The sequence below is a fragment of the Poeciliopsis prolifica genome, unplaced genomic scaffold (genome assembly GCF_027474105.1).
Source record: "Poeciliopsis prolifica strain line A6 unplaced genomic scaffold, Auburn_PproV2 SCAFFOLD001, whole genome shotgun sequence".
Taxonomy (NCBI): domain Eukaryota; kingdom Metazoa; phylum Chordata; class Actinopteri; order Cyprinodontiformes; family Poeciliidae; genus Poeciliopsis; species Poeciliopsis prolifica.
This window is the reverse complement of record NW_026562376.1, coordinates 25,639,543-25,659,166: the sequence shown is the minus strand read 5'-3', so window position 1 is coordinate 25,659,166 and position 19,624 is coordinate 25,639,543. Positions and strand designations below refer to the sequence as shown.

Genomic DNA, 19,624 nt, shown 5'->3' with positions numbered 1-19,624 from the left:
GGGACAGAAAGAATATCCCCCAAAGGAAACAAATTTAGATTCTTGACCTGACAAGAAAGGGGAGAGGAAATGTTGTGACCTTATTTTATAATTCACTGAAACTGTAAAAAGATGCTAATGGGGAACTTTGACCCTTTTGAATGTTTTGCTATTCAGGCAAAGACCCTATTTGAACTATTTTTCTAGCCTTGTATTCTTTGGGAATTTCACTTATCATCTGTGTTGATTAGAGCTGTTTGTCAACATGGATGTTAAAATGTCTCAAATGAGCAAAAGAACCATATGAAACACTTCAAAATTTAGTTTTGTAGCGAAAACACAGACACACACTTGATTTGATAATCAGTAAGTTACTGAGGTTCTAAATTTTTCCAGTCTCTTTAATTGATACAGCCTTATTTTAAAAAAAAACAATTATGATGGAGCAAAACGCTATCTCAGCGACTGACTCAGCTGAACACTTTGATCAAGTTAATTCTTCCACCTCTTTCTGCCCTTTGCCACTTTGGAACAGGAATTAGCTGGTAACATTTCAGACATAATCAATATTATTGCTGCCTTTAAAATGAAGGTCGTCTTTGGTTGGAAGAAGTCCCTGTAGAGCTCCACTGGTTAGATGGGAGAGTCAAAAGTTGAACTGTAGGACTGGACTGCAGTTCAACGTCTCTATAGACGTCGCAGGTTCACTGCAACGTCTATAGAGAGAGACTTCACTTCACATATATAACTTACAGCTGAAGAATGCTAGGAATCCTCTTCTGAAGTCAAACCCCACTGTGACCAAGGCAGATTAACTCCAATTCACCAGGACCAGAAACAATTTGACTAACTCCTTTACTGAGAAAATTCTGAGAATTAGAGGGTCAAGCCCATTACCGATGTTGTGCCTAATCAATATTAATCTGACCTTTTCACTCCACATCATGACTCCACCCATCCTGCACACAGATTGTCCCAGTCGCTCTAATAAGGCAGGAGGTTGAGAATCATCCAGGACACCAGAAGCTCAGGTGTAACTGCACATGTTACTTAGATACAATATCCATCTCTTATAAACAAATATTTTTTACATATTTGTTGAAACTGTCACTAAGTTGTGACAGCGTGGCATGAAAAACAATGTTTGATTGTCTGTTTTTCTTCCAGTGTTCAAAGTGCTCTGTAAAAACAATCCCTTCAGCCATCAGAACTCGAGCTGCACCTCATTTAGGTTCATCTCAAATTATTTAAAAGTACATATCTACACATAACCTAAATGATTTATTTTATTTGTGTATTCTATTTCTTAATCTGGGACCTGAGTCCGAATTTTGTACCACAAACAAAAATAATATCCATTTTTTATGACAAAGAAAAAAAAGAATGATTGAATCCTTAAGCACATAATGCATCCTAATTTTAGGAAGAAGTTAAAGAACTTAAATTCACCTTAACAGAAACGGTGAAGATATGTTTTGGTCAGAATCTTACTCCGTTATGGATTTTACTGTCAATATATTTTTACTCATTGTATTATTTTGTTAATCTAACCTAATACCATATCAAACAGGCAAAAAAAAAACAATTCCCAAACTGATTAACATATAGTTTCGAAAGAGAACAATAACAAGAGGGATAAAAAAGTGAGGGAGTCAAACGCCTACATAGTTAATTTGATCATACAGCTGCCATGAACTTGAATTGTAGTTTGTGTATTTCATTAAGTGAACTGACCGAAGTTGCAATGAAGGCGTATCTTCTGGCAACAACGTTCAGTACGTCATTACGGGACTTTCTGATGATGCCTTTATGATTACTGGGAAATGCGATAAACATCAAAGATAAAAAGAACCTCTGGTAAAAAAAAAATAAATAAAAAATCCACCATAACTTTATGACTGCAGCGGAACCCCCAACATAATACAAAGCGTATTTTGACCTTTTCAGCAAAGTATGTGCAAGTGTTTGTTATCTGGTTGAATTTCGGCCTTCTTGTTGCATAAGAAACATGATGAAACATGCTGACTGATAATTTGTAGCTAATCTCTCACAGGAAGCAAGTGTCTTGCGGCCACAAGAGGAAGTATGCATGTAGCTGATTAATGTATCTAGTGTTTTCAACTTAATGCTTATTTAATCCTTTATCAGAAGTGTTTTAGTATGAAATAGTAGCATCTTGTGCATGTAAAACATTTGATATTCCACAAAAAACAATTACAGCCAGCTCTTAATTTGATCACAAAGGAAATGCATTGTAAAGAAAAGCAAATTCTAAAAAATGTAAAAGTTATCAAGTCTGGTTGATTACTTCACCGCTGAAGTTGTCAACCAATGTATGCATTCTTTATCAAAAGGATTATGAAAGTGAACTTATCCACAGCTCTAGAGAGAACAATGTTATTTATTTGAAGACGTCCTCTTGCCCACCTTGTCGCATCCGTTTCAAAAGTCGCAAAGTTTACGAGGGCACGTGAAGGCAGCACAAGGATCAAGCTGAAGCGGAGTAAAACTCGCTGCAGCCGAGCAGAAACGCAGTGAACAAGTTAGCTCAACAATGAGATTTTACTGAATTACAGCGTTGTCCGGATGTGTAATTACTCATTACTTGTCTCGGTGAACTACTTTCCGGTTAGAATTTCCGTGTTGTTAGCGGAGTCGACACGGAGTTCTGCTTTCTATCGGATAAAACAGGGAGCAAGAAAGGTCCGTTTTAAAGACAGCGCTATTTATAGGCTACATGCATAGACGTTTGATCGGCTCGTGGCTCAATGTCCACAACAAAGTCTTCTGAAGAGCTGGACTTCAGACTGCTGTTTGAGGAACACGGTAAACACTCAACAGGTACGTGTCATTTTATCGAGTAGTTAGTTAGCGAAAACTCTTGTCAAGTTCAAGAGATGGAGAGAGTTAAACCAGAAGTCGACAATTTAGTCCTTCAAAATAAAAGTAAAACCAAATGGGGGGTTCTAAACCAATGTTCTGAACTTTACCAATTTGAGAACGTTTTGAAAGCTGTCCTGATGTCAGGCGATGGACCAAATTGCATCAGGCCTGCCTGAGAAAATACGTTGAATGAAGTGAAGCTTTAACAATAAAAATGAAGAATAAAAACCATAAATCCAGACAAACAAACATGCTAGGAGAACACCGGCAGAGTGCAGGGAAGTGACAGGAGTGGAGCAGAGAATTCGACGAGGAGTGACTGAGGATGAGGTGCTTAAATATTGATGAGCATGCAAAGACCTAGGCTGAGGAGTGAATGAGTTGAAAGTGTGAGGGGAGAGCAGGAAGCAGACTGAGGAGACAGAGAGGACACTGGGAATGAGGAAGTAATTCCAATACTAAAGAGTGACTGAACTAAAGAAACATAATAGTAATGGAGAATAATTTGAAAAAAGTAATTAACATAAGTGGAAATATTAAGGACTGAGCTAAAGTAAAACAGAAACAGGGCTGATCTGAACAAAAGGCAAAAGGACACAGAATAATCAAAGTAGAATAAATCAAACTCAAAAATACTTAAACAACCCGGAACCTAAAAAGAAGGCTTGGATATCACTGTCGAAGTGTTTATTTGAAATATTTTTGCCACGAAAATACTGCTACAGTAAAACTGGTGTACGCAACTTTTATTAATTATTTTTTTTACATATTCCTTAAACACATATGAGACAGATATTCTGTGAGAGAAATTGAGCACCTCTGCATTCTGCCAGTTCTCCCAGTGCTAACTACAGACAGACTCAACTCAGTCAGAAACCAACAATTAAAGTCAGGAGGAGCATTTTTGTGTTGTCCCTCATGCTTGTGTAGGTGCTGCTCACAACCTCCCCTTGCTCTCTGCTATGCTGTGAATCCTCAGGCTAGTTAGCATAGCCACTGAGCCACTGGATGGATGGAATAGATCCACTCTTTCTGTCCTGTGCACACCTCCTATTCAAAAGAAACTTTTATTTTTCTGGGACAAATACCTTGGTTGTTGTGCAATTTGTGACTGATTCTAATACATTTCTAATTGAAATGTCAAGAAAACACAATGGATCTATAAAACACATTACATACTGTGGGAAATGCACTACCAAAATTCTGCTAAAAAGAAACAAGCGTGAGTAGACAGATCATCAGACAAGACCAAGATGATGGTCTAGATTTAAGTGGCAGGCAATATTTGCAAAAGATAAAGTTCCCTTCACTAAGTTCAAGTCTGAACTCATATGGAAAAGGACTCGAATGTAGTAAAAAAAAAATTTCTTTTAATTTGTTTTGCATTGGAGATTTTTAAGTTTAAATTTCAGCTTGCTGAACTGCTTCAAAGAAATAACTTTGTTTACTTGCTTGTTAATTAAACATTTATAAAGTCTATGTTGCCTTAATGGATAGAGTTTAAGAAATAAAAGAGAAGTTGTAAAACTGTGATGTGAAATGCAATATGGTCAAAAATTTAGGTGCACCAAGTGCAACAAGTTGGTCTAGAGCTCTGGTCGATGTGGTTACATGACATCGCCAATTATGATTGACATGATGCACTCAGGCTACAATTGTTGTTAACATGAGACTGAAACTGGTGGCAATATGCTTGAGGAATTTCTGCAGAATGACTGGATTATATTACAAAAGTGTGTTGTAAAAGTCTCCATTGTGAAAGGGATGCCGAGAATCTGCTTTCATCATTACAAGCAAATTGTCCTGACAGTTTTGATTATTTGAGTCTTGTACAGTTGGTTGTGAATGGAATGTAATGTGTCAAGTTGATCTGGTGATGATCTACCTATGGTGTTGCTGGCATTGATACAAAACAAAAATTTCAAAATTGATACTGACCCTAAGAAAAATACTCAATGCCATTTTTGATAGGACAGCAACTTTTTTTTTTTTTTTTGCACAGAGCAAAAACTATGATTAACTTTCTTAATTAGACTGAAGATAAATACATGGATGAGTTTCTCTAGATCTTGCTGGGACAGTAGTCCTTCAATCCAGGAACCATCCTTCAGGTGATAGAAGGTCGACTTTGTAACTGGTGAAAGAAGTTTTGATCACCATCTCCCAGAGGAGGTAGGAGGAAAACTTTGTGTGCCTCTGTTAAAAAAAACACATTTTGTTTGGCTCAAGCAGCCTTTATTTGAGTGTGATAAGGCAGGAAAGTAGGTAATAAAAGAGGGAGAAGAAATGCAACAAAGGCCATCAGGCCAGGTCTCGAACCTGTGACGTCTGTGTGAAAGACTAAGTCATCCATACATGTTGTGCTTTACTCCAGCTCCACCACAGCACCCTATCTGCCTCTTGCCCCACCTGGTGGGACACAATATATCCTGGGCAAAACCGCAGAGCTCCTTTTTGAGGGAAACATGTTTAAAATCCCAAAATGCAAACCTTGACATGTCAAAAGAAATAAATTGAAGTCTCTGCATGATATCATAAATAGTACTTAATGATGTGTTGACATCATTTACTGACAGGCCTTCATCGTCATCATGCTCTGTGAGCCAGGTTTCAGTGAACACCATTATACGCCATCACACAAGTAGTTTGTTACTTTAGAAAAAATCTTTTGTAAATAAAGCAAAATTCAGTAAATGAAATAATAAATAAACCAGCAAAGATAAGATATGTTGAAAATGCTTTCTTTTAATATTTGAAGTTAACCTGATGTACATATATTTGGACTATGACAGGCAGCCACAGGTCTCAGTGTTCACATCCTGGGCATTTTCCACTGCAACACAACACTGTTAACTACTATCTGTCTGTCTGTCAGACAAAAGTACAATTCAAAATTTTATAAGACGTTATTATACAAAGGAGCATTTCTTATTCTACTCTTCTAACGATTCAGGTGACTGGATGAACTAAAAAGTAGATGAGTCAATAAAGCCAGGAGGAGCCCGTCTGTCTCTCGCCTGCCTGTTTTTCAGGTTCTCTGCAGTCCCAGTGTGACACCCACCATGTGTCTGCTGGCTGGTTTTACTTCCTGGTTTTCTAACTGCTTTGTGGCACCCACCTGGTTTAGGCTGTTACCTCCCACTGCTGTTTTTCTCCTTCTGTTTCACATAACATATAAAACATGGTTCGTGGTTCTCAATTCTGGACCTCAGGGACCTCTGCCCTGCAAATTTTAGATATGTCTTTGTTCCAGAACTTCTGATTTTAAAAAATGGAAGAAGCCTTTTAATCACTTTATGATTCAAGTCATCAGTGTGACAGAAGGGAAGCATCTCCACATGCAGGGCAGGGGCCCCTGAGGACCAGAACCGAGGAACACCGACCCAACAGGAGGATGGCTGCTGCTCCATACCGGGCTTATTTTAGCCTGTAAAGTGACAGTTATACGTGAGGCAGTGGAGCTGGTGAAGCAGATCACAGTTGGTGCCTTAACACCTTTTTTTGCATATACACATATTTTGCATACATTTTGTGGTGTGTGTGTGTGTGTGTGTGTGTGTGTGCGTGCGTGCATGTGTGTGTGTGTGTGTGTGTGAGAGACTGTTTTAAAAATACCTACCAGAACACCACAGCATTCAGACAAAGCTGGTATATTTATTAGACAACATCCAACTATGAAGATGTTCCCAAACTTGAAATCAATAATTGCAAGAAAAAGCAATGCATTACATTTTTTCATCATCAGATTGAGTTCTTAGGCTTTTGGGAGTGTGGATAATTTTAAGCAACTGCATCTGATTTTCTTACAGACTCATTGAAAATGTGAAAATTCTTTGAGTATATATTTCTTAAGTGGGAAGGAAAAGTCTGTTGGAACAATGAAGGTCCTGAATGATCCATTAATAAAATATAATTCTAGAAAATCAGTATTGATTATGTGTCATGGTAAAAAATCCTTGACCTTTGTCAAGGTTAATCAGAACCTGGATGTACATCCCACGGTGGGAGTGAATGTTAGTTTTTGAAGAGGTTATACTTAATTATTTGAGATTAACACATTAAACATCCAATCCAAGAATAAACATATAAAAAAAATTGAGGTAGCAATACTTTCTACAACACTTGATTTCATTTTGAGATTCATTATTTTTGAACATCTGATTGTAATTTGTCCTATTTCACAGCTTTAGCTCTGGATGTGAAGACGTCTTCCTCCACTCAGGCTCTCACTGAGCAGCTGTGTAGTGCAGAGCTGCAGAGCCACCTTCCATGTTTACCTGGCACAGTTGACTACGATCATGATGACGGTGTTTCTCGCGGACCCTATTGTGACCTCCAGCAGAACTTCAGGGCGTTTGATTGCCCAAGCATCGAAATCACTTCCATTGCTCATAATCATATAGAGCCTGGCAATGACCTGGATTTGTTGCCATTGGGTGGTGCAGATGGAGGTTTTCCTGAGCCACTGTGGACCAGAGATCAGCTCTTCTTGCCTCTGGATGCCTGCTATCGTGAAGCGGCGCTCAGCCCGAGTCCCTGCAGCAGCCTCTCCTCTAGAAGCTGGATATCTGACCTGTCATCCTGTGAATCATTCTCCCATGGTTATGATGATGTGGAGGGAGAGTTACAAGATCCTGCACTCCTAGTTCTGGGGTCACCTGGCTGCCGGGGTGGAGCTTTTGGGGTGGAGCTCTGGCAGCAGAAGTACCAGCATCCGTCAGCTTTCAATACAGTGTTGTCACCCTATCAATCACCCCGACAGTCACCTTGTCACTCCCCACGCACCAGTGTCACAGAGGAGAACTGGTTGAGCCGCCGGACCGCCTCCAGGTCAGTCAGCTTCACCTCCATATGGAGATCCATTTGTGTCTCGTTTTCAGCAACTTTTTCAGGCAGTATGCATAATTACCCTCTCTGTTCTTCTTGGGTAAGGGTAAATTTAATGCATTGTGAGTTGTTTTTCTTTCCAAACAACTGTATTAAATAGTTTTTTATTTATTACCAGAAGTGTTCTTCATGATGCACTGTCTAAAAAGTATTTAACAAAATACAGTTTTTTAAAATACAAAGAATGATTTGATTCAAGTTTTCAAAAAAAAGCTTTCCACAAAAAATTTGACCAATTCTATGTGAAATATAATTGGCTCCCTAGTAAAAGGTTGTCTTAAATTTGATCAAAGTGGCTTTTACAAGATGTTTTAAAAAGTATTAAATTTGACTTTCCTAAGTTAGCAGATACACTGCGCAACACACTGGAACATCTGATATGTATAAATATTAACACTAGTTCAGTGGTTCTTTACCTGGGTTGATTGAACCCTACGGTTTCGATGAGTCGGTCTCAGGGTTCAGCAGATCCTCTGCCTCAGGTAAGACACACTTGTGTAAAGTCGTGATGACACGCCCCGCTTGGCCGTACATGCTCACATATTCATTATGTCCTTTGATTAAACTAATTTATCTTCGGTGTAATTCCAGTAACAAAAAATTAACTTTATACCAGGTGAGTTTGTCTCACCTGAGAATGTGAACCTGTACTGGGCTGATTCTGCCTTCAAATACTTGTAACAATGCTCCTGTAGAAGATTCATAACTTAGAACTTCAAAGTCTGAAACAGGAACAGGTCTGTGAAAACAGCCTGTGTGCTTCACTCAGGAGAGAGATTCATTTGATGCATCAAACAGTGATGACATCACTGCTGATGTCATTGTTACCAGTGGAACTGAACATTCTACTGGTCCATTCACATCAAACACGTTTTGAGCGTCAGGAAAGTCTGGTTCACATTCAAAGTCTATGTGGAGTGTTGGATGTGCTCGACGTGTCAAATGCTAAAAAAATGGTTCAAATTGCGCCGCACTAGACTCTCGATGCGCCTCCACATAGACTTTGAATGCAAACCAGACGCGCCTCATGCTCAAAACGCATTTGGTGTGAACGCACCATTATATGTCCAGTGTCACATTAGGTCAGTGCTTCTCAATTCCAGTCCTCAGCTCCCCACTTGCTCTGCATGTTTTAGAAGTGTCTTTATTTCAGAACAGCTGATCCAAACGATTGCATGACCTGTTAATCACCCACAGATTCAATCCAGGTGTATGGCAGAAGGGGATCACCTAAAACATGCAGGGCAGGTGATCCGCCTGAGGAGGGAATTACCAGCATCCGTCAGCTTTCAATACAGTGGACCATATTCTTCGTAGCCAGAATAAAGTAATACTGTAATTTGTTGTGAGTTCATGCTCTGTGTTGGTTTTGTTCTTTGAGCAAGGTGATGTTCATGCACGGCTCATTTTGTGCACCAGTAAACAAAAGCATATACGTATGTCTTGAATTTGGAAAATAAATTCTTTTTTAGTTATCACTAAAGAAGGGTTCAGTGAAATGTGCATCTGAAACTAGTGGGATCGGTACTTCGAAACAGGTTCAGAACCACTGCACTCGCTAATATGCCGTATACGTTTACATCCCACATCGGAAGTGAATCTGTTCATTTTGGAAGGGCTTATTCTTACACGTTAAACTCCCAAGTCAAGAATAAACATATCAAGGAACTGAGGCAGCTGCAATTACTACAGTTAATTGTGAGATTTGAAAAATAATTTCCTCCCAACTTAAAGGTTGTGCCTCATCTGTCAGAATTAACTTCCAAATACAAATTATGTCAGGTCTTAAACAGCGGTGCCCAAAGTTGGCCCCAAGGGCCGGCATCCTGCATGTTTTAGTTCTCTCCTTGGTTTAATGCCCCTGGATCAAATGATGGCTCAGTAGAGGGCCTAAGAACTGAAACATGCAGGATGCTGGCGCTTGGGGGCCAACTTTGGGCACCGTTGGGCTTAAATCTGATCTTAAAAGCTGAGATAAAATCTCAGCAATAAGAGACAACGAGTCTTTTATATCCTTCTGGATTTATTTTGAATTTTCTCTTTATTGAGGAGTGTGATTTGAGATTCTTTCATGTCACATAAGCCAGGTTAGATTGGATAGTTATTAATGTTGTTGATGGATTGACTGCTTCCATTTTGAACTTCTGACTTTCCTTTACAATTTATTAAGACCCATGCTTTATAACATGAATCACACCAATGATCCACACATTTATTTTGAACCAGCATCACTATTTATGCCTGGATAAAAAATGTATTCAACTATTTAAAAAATACCTCTCTCAAACAGAAATCCTGTGAGAGCTTTAAAATTTGGTAAATAATAAATTTCCTTTCACAGGCCATCATCCAGACCAACATCCCCTTGTGGAAAGAGACGCCACTCTGGTGCAGAGCCCCATGCTCGCTCACCCTCTCCTCATCACTCACCAAGCCCCACTCCAGGCACTTCTCCAAGGGGTAGTGTGACTGATGACACATGGGTAGGAAGCCCCGCCTCTGCCCTTGGCTCACTCCTCATTTCTGGATGCCAGGAGCTGGACGTTCCTTCCAAAACCAGGAGGACAACTGGTAGCCACCTTGGCCTCTTGGTCGGTCAGGGAGAGCCTGGTCTGGACACCTACCAGGATTCTTTTAGCGAGGAGGTCCAAGAAAAACCCGACCTTGCCGAGCTTTACCTTCAAGTGCCTTCCCACTACAGCTGGAATAAACCTAAACCTGGAAATGCCCCGTTGTTCAGGTTAGAGAGAATGATTTGCAAATCTGATTTCTCCTTCCTTCTTTTCTTTTCCCAGAAAGGCTAAGAGCAGAGAGCAGAGCAATTTACTTTTAGAATTATTGTTTTTTTTTTATAGTGAATAAAAGACATCATTGGAGGGAAATAAGATCCAATTGAGCCAATTATTGTTGGCTTATCGGTAAGAGTGCTACTTAAAGAACAAATTACTCATTACTAGTCATTATTAGCACCTCGTTGGTGTGAAAGTCCATTTTCCAGTGAGGCAGAGGATTCTGGAGAAACTTTGAACAATGGTTTATTAGGCTGTAGCAGTCCCATTATTTTGGCTTTTTTTTATGAGAAAGTTAGATATTTCAAACAATCAGATTCTTCTATGTGTCTTTTCTCCAGGGCCTTATCGCCCCCTCCACTGGACTGGCCTCTGCCCAACCAGTATGCTCTCATTGAGTTGAAGTTGGAGGTCCAGCCGAGGTCCTTTCACAGAGCACATTATGAGACAGAAGGCAGCAGAGGATCCATCAAGGCAACTGCTGGAGGACATCCTGTTGTTAAAGTATATATTTTCTTGTCACTTTTTTGTTCAGTAGGATTTGACAGCCCCATTCAGGTGTGATTAAGTCCAATCCTCGAGAGCTACTGCCCTGCAACCTTTACGTGCATCCCTGCTCCAACACACCAAGTCAAAAAGGTGTCTTCTCTCACCAGCAGAAACTCCACTCTGCAGTGGAGCCATTCAGAATGGTGAGCCATTCAGTTGATCCAGGTGTGTTGGAGAAGGAATACATCTAAACGTTCAATCTGAGCATCAAATTGGCAAAGAAAATAAATGTATTATGCGATATACATGAGGGGATTGAGTAGTGGACATACTTTATTCTAAGTGGCTGATCTAATTTCCCTACAAAACAGACCCATTTCTTTGTGAGAAAAGTTATTTTTGAAGTTGCATTAAAAATGTATTTTGGTACCAAAACAGGACATGTAGCAGTACATTTACATTTTTGACTCCATGGCTTCCTCTGCATTTATAGATAATATTCTTCAATAATTTAAAGAATATTTTAAAATATGTTTTAAAGTACAGAATATTTTAAAGCCAACATATTTCTTATCTTGGCTTTAAAGAATGTTGAGTGACAGAAAAGTGGCTAACTGCATCTTTTTCAACTTGACCAAAAGTTTGCCTGCTTAAACAAAATAGCAGGTTCCATCTCTCTTTTTCTCCTGAAAATACCTGTTAAATAAACAAATAAAACACCTATTGAATATTGTTCGCTTCGATTTTCTTAGATGAAAACACTGCAAGGTGATGGAAAGAGGACGTGTGTGCCTCTTTTCATCACCTTCATTTGAACACTAGACCTAGTTACCAATGATTACAGCTCTGCTTAAAGTTTTCACTAATCCAACTTCCATTAAACTTTTGGTGTACCACAAATGGAATTTTCATCCCACTGACCAAATAGGAACTTTCTTTAACTATGTTTTTATGCTACATCTATCATTTTTTAAAGATATACTTCCAAACTAAATTTGGAAACATATAGCCTGTTCAAATCAGTTTCGTAGCATGTTGAGCTTTTGTGATAGAACTAGACATTTCTGAAAAGTAGGCGTTTAACAAAATCCCTAAAAACGTTAATAATACATTCTATTTCCCTGCCATCTGTGCAAAAATGATTGTTTCCCAGTTATTTATCTGATTTCTTTCTCTTTGTAGTTGATTGGATACAGCGAGCAACCAGTCCACCTGCTGGTTTTCATTGGTACTGCAGATGACAGATACCTTCGTCCTCACTCCTTCTACCAGGTCCACCGAGTCACAGGAAAGACAGTCAACACCGTCTGCCAAGAGAAAATAATGAGTGGCACCAAAGTCCTGGAGATCCCTTTGCTTCCAGAAAGCAACATGTCTGCCAGGTATTGGAGGCGACCTCGCCATACTGGGATTTAGTGGGGGGTCAGCGGGGGGTCTCTTTTTAGGTCAACTTCAAACCCTAAAACATATTTTTGCACTTGATATTAATGATTCCTTACCAAAATGTTTCAGGAAAAACTTTGCACTGATGCATGCTGTTATTGTATCTGTTGTAAACCATGACTTTGATGATTATGACCTGCAGTTACATTTTAGTAAAGTGTATGTAAGCTTGAGTAAATTATTTTTTTAAAGTTAAATATTCTCTTTAGCAATAGTTGTTGGAGTTGTGCCATCAGAAATTGATGGTAGCTGTGCACCATATCAAAATATACTAGTTAAATACATGATGTTGTTTAATAAAAGATGATTTACATAATGCACATGCAGCCATAGGCGGTCCCAGTCTGTTTGGTGACCTGGGCGAACCACCCCACCCTACTGGCCAGCCCTTCTGTAAGTTGTTCACTGAGAGGATGTGGTGGGGGGAGGGTTGCAGTTTGCATCAAGCACTGCTCACATTCTGAGCCTCTGGTTAATGGAGGGGGCTGGGGCTGATGGACAACAAAAAAGTCTGTCACAACCTCTGTATGCAACACCAAAATATCAGTATAGAATGCCTAAGAATTGAAGTTAGAAAATTGCTTTAGATTAAGAAAGAATATACTATATTTCTGTTTTGTATATAGCATTGACTGTGCTGGTATCCTGAAGCTGCGGAACGCTGATATTGAGCTAAAGAAAGGCGAGACGGATATTGGACGGAAGAACACGAGAGTCCGAGTTGTATTTCGAGTCGCCGTGCCTCAGCAGGACGGACAGATGCTCTGGCTGCAGACAGCATCTATTCCTGTGGAATGCTGTGAGTGGATTAAAGTGCAGTTGAAACCTGATATTCAGATAAGCAGTGTACCCAATCAACTATTCAATCAAATCAAACGTTCCTGTTTTATAAGGACCAACATTATTTACTTTTACCAAACACCAGATGAACAAGAGAGATTTTTTTATGCTTTCTTCAAATCGAGAAGTTTACATTGGCCAAGATTTTCATGTAGTGAATAGTTTAGGAAAGCTCAGACGATGGATGGTTTTGTCTGGAGTGTCCTGCCATCATGCTTTCTTTGTTGGGCAGAAAATAATTGTGTTCTAGAGATAAATGCATTTTATACGTTTATATTTCCCCCAGAAAATGTATCTTAACAAAAATATCTAGCAAACTCATTTGTTTTGCATTTAGCAAGTAAAAATAATTGCTAATGACTGTTTTATCTGAGCTGCAGTCAGCTAAAACAAGACAAGTTATGTGTAATTTAATCTCACACAGTAAGAGAAAAAGTTGTTTACCAAACCAAATTTATTTATAGAGGACCAATGTGCGGTACACAGTCAATGCAATATCTGTTGATAAAATGCATATAAATATTGGTTTTCAAATGCACATGAACATTTTGGTTTGGTATTAAACATATATATTATTATGCTATACTTTGCATAATAAGTAAAGAAATCCTTATTATAAGTAACACCAGAATATGTTATAAATGACATATTTCCACAGATGTTCAACAGTAGTGGTTCTAGAGGACAGTTTGCTTTTTGAGAAAACACAGCTGTTATTTTTACTACTGATGATCACAGGAACGTCTGAAATCTTAAACTGAGCTGTTTTCCAGCCCAGCGATCAGGTCAGGAACTTCCTCAGGTGGAGAGTTTCTGTCCTACCAGCTGCTTTGTGGACGGAGGAGAAGAGCTGCTGATCACAGGAACAAACATGTCTGCACAATCCAGAGTTGTTTTCGTTGAGAAGGGGCCTGGTAAGATCCTCTTATGTTCATCAACAAGTGTGTTTTCATCACGTCTCTTTTCACTAACATTAATCAGCATTGTAAATGCATTGAACTTTTAGATGGAAGAACACAATGGGAAGTAGATGCCAGAGTTTTGTCTGACAAAAGTAATGAAGTAAGTACAAAACAGTTTATTTGGATAGCTGCATTAGTAGGAATATTTATTGATATTTAAAGGCCATAAAAAGGTTTAAAGGAATTTGTAGTATATACGTAATGAATGTACCACACAGCGTGTGCTACATTCACTGACTAGTGAACTATTTTGATTACACCTGAACAGTGACTTCAACACAGTAGAACATGATTGAGACTCCTGAATTTGGACCTCATATTTATTTGTCTTTGCTTTAGTCGAGGATCACGGTGGAGATCCCCCCTTATGTTAAGAGGACAGCGTCTCCTGTCCAAGTCCAGTTCTATGTTTCAAATGGAAAGAGAAGAAGAAGCCTAATGCAGAGCTTCACTTACCTGCCTGGAACCAGAGGTCCCCGTCAAGCTGCTCCTGCAGTTAAACAGGAGCTGTGGGGGTCTGAGCACATCTTCTGTCCAGAGCCCACCCTGTCACCTTCCCATGATGCCGTGCTCAGGCCAGATGTAGCTTATGATCCATGCAATCTCCCACTGCATGGTCTTCCTTCCCAAAGCTCCTCTCATCTACAGCATCCTCCTGCTTTCACACTTTCCCTTGAAGCATCATTATTGGTTCCTCAAGTGTCTTCTGCACCATGTCAGATCATGACTCCACTTCCAAATCAAGGTTTGACATCAGTGCAGATAGGCACAATTGATGCACAGGCACCTTCTCCCCCCATCCAAACTCTGAACCTCTCTCATCATGCCTCTGCTAGTGGTCCTCCAAGGAAACGATCTGAAAGTTCCACAAGTACTTTGAAAAAGTCTCTGGATGCTCACAAAGAGTTCCAGCTGCACAACCCAGGAGAAGTGCTGAGTGTCAAGCAAGAGCCAGAGGAGCAGCCTATTCTAGGATCCCTGGGCTTCCAGGAAATCACACTGGATGACGGTAAGAAGCAAATTAAAGCACTAGCAACCACTAGAATATTTATTATCAAGTTATGTAAAAGTTTATCTGATCAGTTTTCACTAGTTTGACCTTTTACAACAATTTCTCTTCAAAATAAATTACAGTTAGGGGGTGAAGCTTTGTTGCTTCCCAAACCACAGTTCGTGGCATTTCCTGAACAGCTTGCTGTCTGTAAACAGTCGCTTTAACTAGACCAATCTGGTTCTAATTAGAATCAACACAAACTGGCTGAGTTGGAACCAGAATATATGTGCATCAAAACTATTTGTTCTTAAAATGCAATCTCCACTTCAGTTAACCTGCAAAAATCCCACCAAATAAAAGAAATACTTTTTGAAGTCTAAGAGAGTTTGAGGTTTGGTATATTTTTTTCCTTTTTTAATTTGTTGAGTTACGAGCTCGATTTGATCCAGAAACAAACCCTTGGTTTCTTGGGTGAGGATCAGAACCTGCCTGTAATCCTCTGAACTGCAGCCTCTCTTTACAAACAGTAAATCATTTTTACTGTCAGATTTATGTTGACTTTGAGATATTTAGCTCCATTAACCAGAGGCTCAGACTTACTTTATCTTTCCTATTATTGCTGAAAACTTTCCAACTAAAGAGGTGACATTGAGACACACTGAGTTTCATGTGGTAATTTGGATTGAGTGATCTCTGAGATGGAGCTTCAGACTGCGTAGTGAGATCAGATTTCCTTGCATCAGAAAAATGAGGGAGAAGAAACTGAATGACCTCATTTTCTTAAATATTTCTCCTCATGAACAGATTATTTTGTCAAACTTTAATCCACTTGCTGGAAGAAAACAAATGCTACTTTCAAGTAGGCTAATGAGGAATGATCTACGATATCAGATTGGATTTCAAAAATAGCACGTTTCATATTTCTGTTACTCTATTCCTGCCTGCTCCCTGAAGCATGCGTATTGCTGGTTATTTCTGAGTGATCTGAGCTAAAATTAGCTGTCTGCTATTTGCTGCTGTGCATGATGCTGATGGGTTCTGTTGCTGCGGTGCTGGTTGGCACCAGCTGTCCTCCTGACCCGTCTGTAAGCCCGGCTCCCAGCTGCCATTCAGTCGGACTACGAATCTCAGCAGCTGCATGTCTCTGTTTTGGGACGCAGCTCAAGTATTCACTGAGACACGCTGGGAGCTTTCAGTACCAGAACTACTGTAACATAAATAGATATGTAGATATAATAGATACATTCCAACTGATAAACAGCTCAAACCTTTTTCTACATGAAGTTTCACAACATGTGTCTGTATATATTTTTTGGTTTTAACTTCATAGACCAGCCAGCTACCATCCCTCAGAAATAATTTCTAAATTTGTCTGGAATTTTGACAATGTTTGTTTCGTTTTGCAGTGAACGAGATTATCGACAGAGACATTGGGACATTGAGCAGTTGTGTGCAGTCTGACCAGCATGACCAGATCCAGCAGTACAACTGGGAGCCCAGGTCCAGGACCCCGTCTGGGCCCTTCCATGGAGACCCTCAGTAGTTTCAGAAGACAGTTCCTCAATTGGATTTTCCCGTTTGCACGAAGTTCTCCAAACTGATCATTAAGTGCCTGAAAACCCGTCAGCAACCTTTGAAGAATCTGTAGCTTGTTTTCTTTGGAATTCTGTTCCTTGTGTTTCTCAGGAATCTTAGAAAAAAAGCAGCTTGTACCTCACAGTCAAACCAAAGATTTTACTTGTGACTGTATTGGAGAAATTGTAAAGTGGGGAAAAAAAATAACCGTAATCTGATTTCAAAGTCATATTATACCTTTGCCATTACCAACTTAATGTTGCATTCACAAAAAAAAAAAAAACATTTCTTGATTTTTGACAGGGCCAGTAAGCTTAAAGGTTTTTTTTTTTATCCCTGGATGTGATCCAGAAATGCTTTGCCATGGCAACGTTTTAAGGCTTTGTTTTGTTTTTTTCTTGCTTTATGTTAATGATGTTCAACCTGAATTCCTGTGGTGTGACTTTTTAAGACACTGAAATATATTGAGGTTGAAGTAAAAATAAAGAATACTTATCTGAGAATATTTAGATGAACTTGTGTTCCCGTGTTTCTCTGTATGACCTTTTTAAAACTGACAGGCTTTGTGGAGCCCAAACCCTGGTCCAAAATATGATTTTGACATATAATTTTTTAAAAAAAGTAATTATTTGGCTTTAGCTAAGAACTCTTTTGCGTTTTCCTGCTCATTTTCTGTTTTGTTAGTCGCCGTGTTTCCCTTTGTCCTGTGCATTCTGTCCACTTTATTTGTGTGCAAGTGGGTATCTTGACAAAATCATTTTTAGGCAACTCTCCATATTTAGCATATAGTCATTCCAATAATACACATGTACAAATGTTTGTTGGAGGCCTGGATAGTTCATAGTTCATATCATACGGTCAACAGATGTTCCACCAGATATTTTCTAATTGCTGCTGCTAGTTTGAAGGAGCTGAGTGGCGGGACGAAGGATGCTCTGTGATGCTCAACTTGGAAACTGCAGCTCTGAGGAGGAGCTGCGTGTGGAAGGCGGCGAGTTCTCAAACATGCATGAAAGAATGAAAGCAACACTCCATGTATGTTTATGATGAGGAAATAACACAACATGATGCAAAGTTTAAAAAAGACAATTTGATATAAGGTAATAAGACTGAGCTAATAATTGTGCCAACACTGTCAACAAATATTAATTTATTTATTTGATAAAGGGGAGAATGCATATCAATGTGAATGCATCACGTACATGACAGATTTAAGTAGACCTGTCAGGCGCTCACTTGGCATCAACATAACCAATCTGATTACTACAGGACATTTGCAGAAAAACTGTAAATGGGGTTACAATGGAAGAATATGAATATCCTCCCATGTTTATGTATCTGTGATGGACTGGTGACCGGTCCAGGGTGACCCCACCTCTCAATAGGCACCAACACCCCTGCTGACCCCACTAGGGACAATAAGTGTGCATAATAATGGATGGGTGGATGTTTATTTATACTTCTTTCATCCATTTTTAATGTAAAAAGCGATGATTAGATTGATAATCTCCATCATTTAAAGAGCTGCTGATCTGGGTCTGGCTGAACAAAGCAGAACTCCTCCACTGGGCAGTTTGTTCCTGCAGCCCAGCAGCTGCTAGTGCAAGTATAAACCAACACAGTCCCAAATTCCAGTTCGTCCTCTGGGCTGCTGTCTGTCCTCTGCAGCAGACTGACCAGAGCAGGCATCAGCTGCAGCTCAAAGGTCCTGGGTTCTCCACAGGAGCCGCATGCTGGAACCGCCTGACTCACTTTGGAGGGCGGCTTGCAGATGAAGAGTGGATTACTGTGGCGACAGTAGCGCAGGATCTGCTGCGGACACAACGAAACTGCCTTCATGAACCTAAAGAAAACAGCATCTCCGTGTCTGGCTCCAGCCTTTTCATACATCTCTCCTCCACCATCACCTCCCTCCTCCGCCTCCCACACTGCTGCGCCCTCCCTCCTCTCATACTCCCTCAGAAGCTCCTGCGCATGCTCCAGCTGATCGTCCTCCTCACACAGTTCTGACTCCTCCACCACACTGATGAAGAATGGACGGAAGACAGGGACGTCTTCAAATTCTACCAGACTGAGTTGCTGAAGACCGGAGCTGACATCCATGGGGCAGACTGCTGGACTCACTGATAAAACACCAGAGTGAAAGTTAGAGTCTGCAACACCTGACAGGTTTCCAGATGCCAAATGTCCCTCTGAGCCGAGATGGAGAAATACAGGAGCATCTTAACTCCCCACCACCTCTCCCACAGGATGGCAACTGGCTGATGATTTTTAAACACCTACCTTCTGTTGGTAGATCTCCAGACTGTTTCTGATGATCATCACCTCCCCTGCATCCAGGATCATCTTCCTCCCTCTCCATTCCCCAGTCATCAGCGAACTCACACCAATCTGTGGCCGACGGAACAACTACCTGTGGCGTGGAGGACTGCGTGGGAGCCTCCGCACACTGGGAGCGGAGGACCGTCCAGCTGGCGGACATCCCGCTGCAGCCAGGCTGGCAGCAGGCGAACAGGTGGAGGTTCCGGTGGTAGGGAGAGTCCTGGAGGGGGCAGTACACCTGCACCACATGGGCTAGCGGGGCGCTACAAAGACGACAGCAGGGCGACTGCCGGGTGACAGCCGACGACCAGTCCGGTTTACCCCCGACTTTGTTTGTCAGAAATGTGGAGCGGTATTTCCTGGGGTCCAGCTCTCCGTCACAGAGGCCGATAAGAAGCGGCTGCTCAGCCATGGCTCAAGTGTAGGAACCTTCCTCGAGCGGAGAAAGGTTCCTTCCGGAC

At 40.4% G+C, this 19,624-nt stretch overlaps 2 protein-coding genes across 3 annotated transcripts; one reads left to right on the top strand and one right to left on the bottom strand.

The window, feature by feature from the left end:
- Positions 1 to 2,455: 2,455 nt before the first annotated feature.
- Positions 2,456 to 17,356, top strand: LOC129362891 (nuclear factor of activated T-cells, cytoplasmic 3-like). 2 transcript variants are annotated; one of them, XM_055034699.1, is made up of 10 exons: positions 2,456 to 2,820; positions 7,047 to 7,692; positions 10,091 to 10,489; positions 10,880 to 11,042; positions 12,210 to 12,409; positions 13,097 to 13,269; positions 14,084 to 14,224; positions 14,317 to 14,372; positions 14,612 to 15,281; positions 16,673 to 17,356. In XM_055034699.1, the coding sequence occupies exons 1-10, from the start codon at positions 2,748 to 2,750 to the stop codon at positions 16,807 to 16,809; spliced, it is 2,658 nt and encodes an 885-aa protein (XP_054890674.1). In that variant the 5' UTR covers positions 2,456 to 2,747; the 3' UTR covers positions 16,810 to 17,356. The 2 variants fall into 2 exon arrangements, with proteins under 2 accessions (XP_054890674.1, XP_054890683.1); XM_055034708.1 differs by lacking the exon at positions 16,673 to 17,356 and having other exon boundaries at positions 14,612 to 15,017; positions 15,109 to 15,256.
- Positions 17,357 to 17,428: 72 nt separating this feature from the next.
- Positions 17,429 to 19,610, bottom strand: pdcd2l (programmed cell death 2-like). Its single transcript, XM_055034762.1, has 2 exons — positions 19,125 to 19,610; positions 17,429 to 18,964 (listed from the first exon to the last, which is right to left on the bottom strand). Exons 1-2 carry the CDS (start codon positions 19,573 to 19,575, stop codon positions 18,354 to 18,356), a joined length of 1,062 nt encoding a protein of 353 aa, XP_054890737.1. The 5' UTR covers positions 19,576 to 19,610; the 3' UTR covers positions 17,429 to 18,353.
- Positions 19,611 to 19,624: the final 14 nt, after the last annotated feature.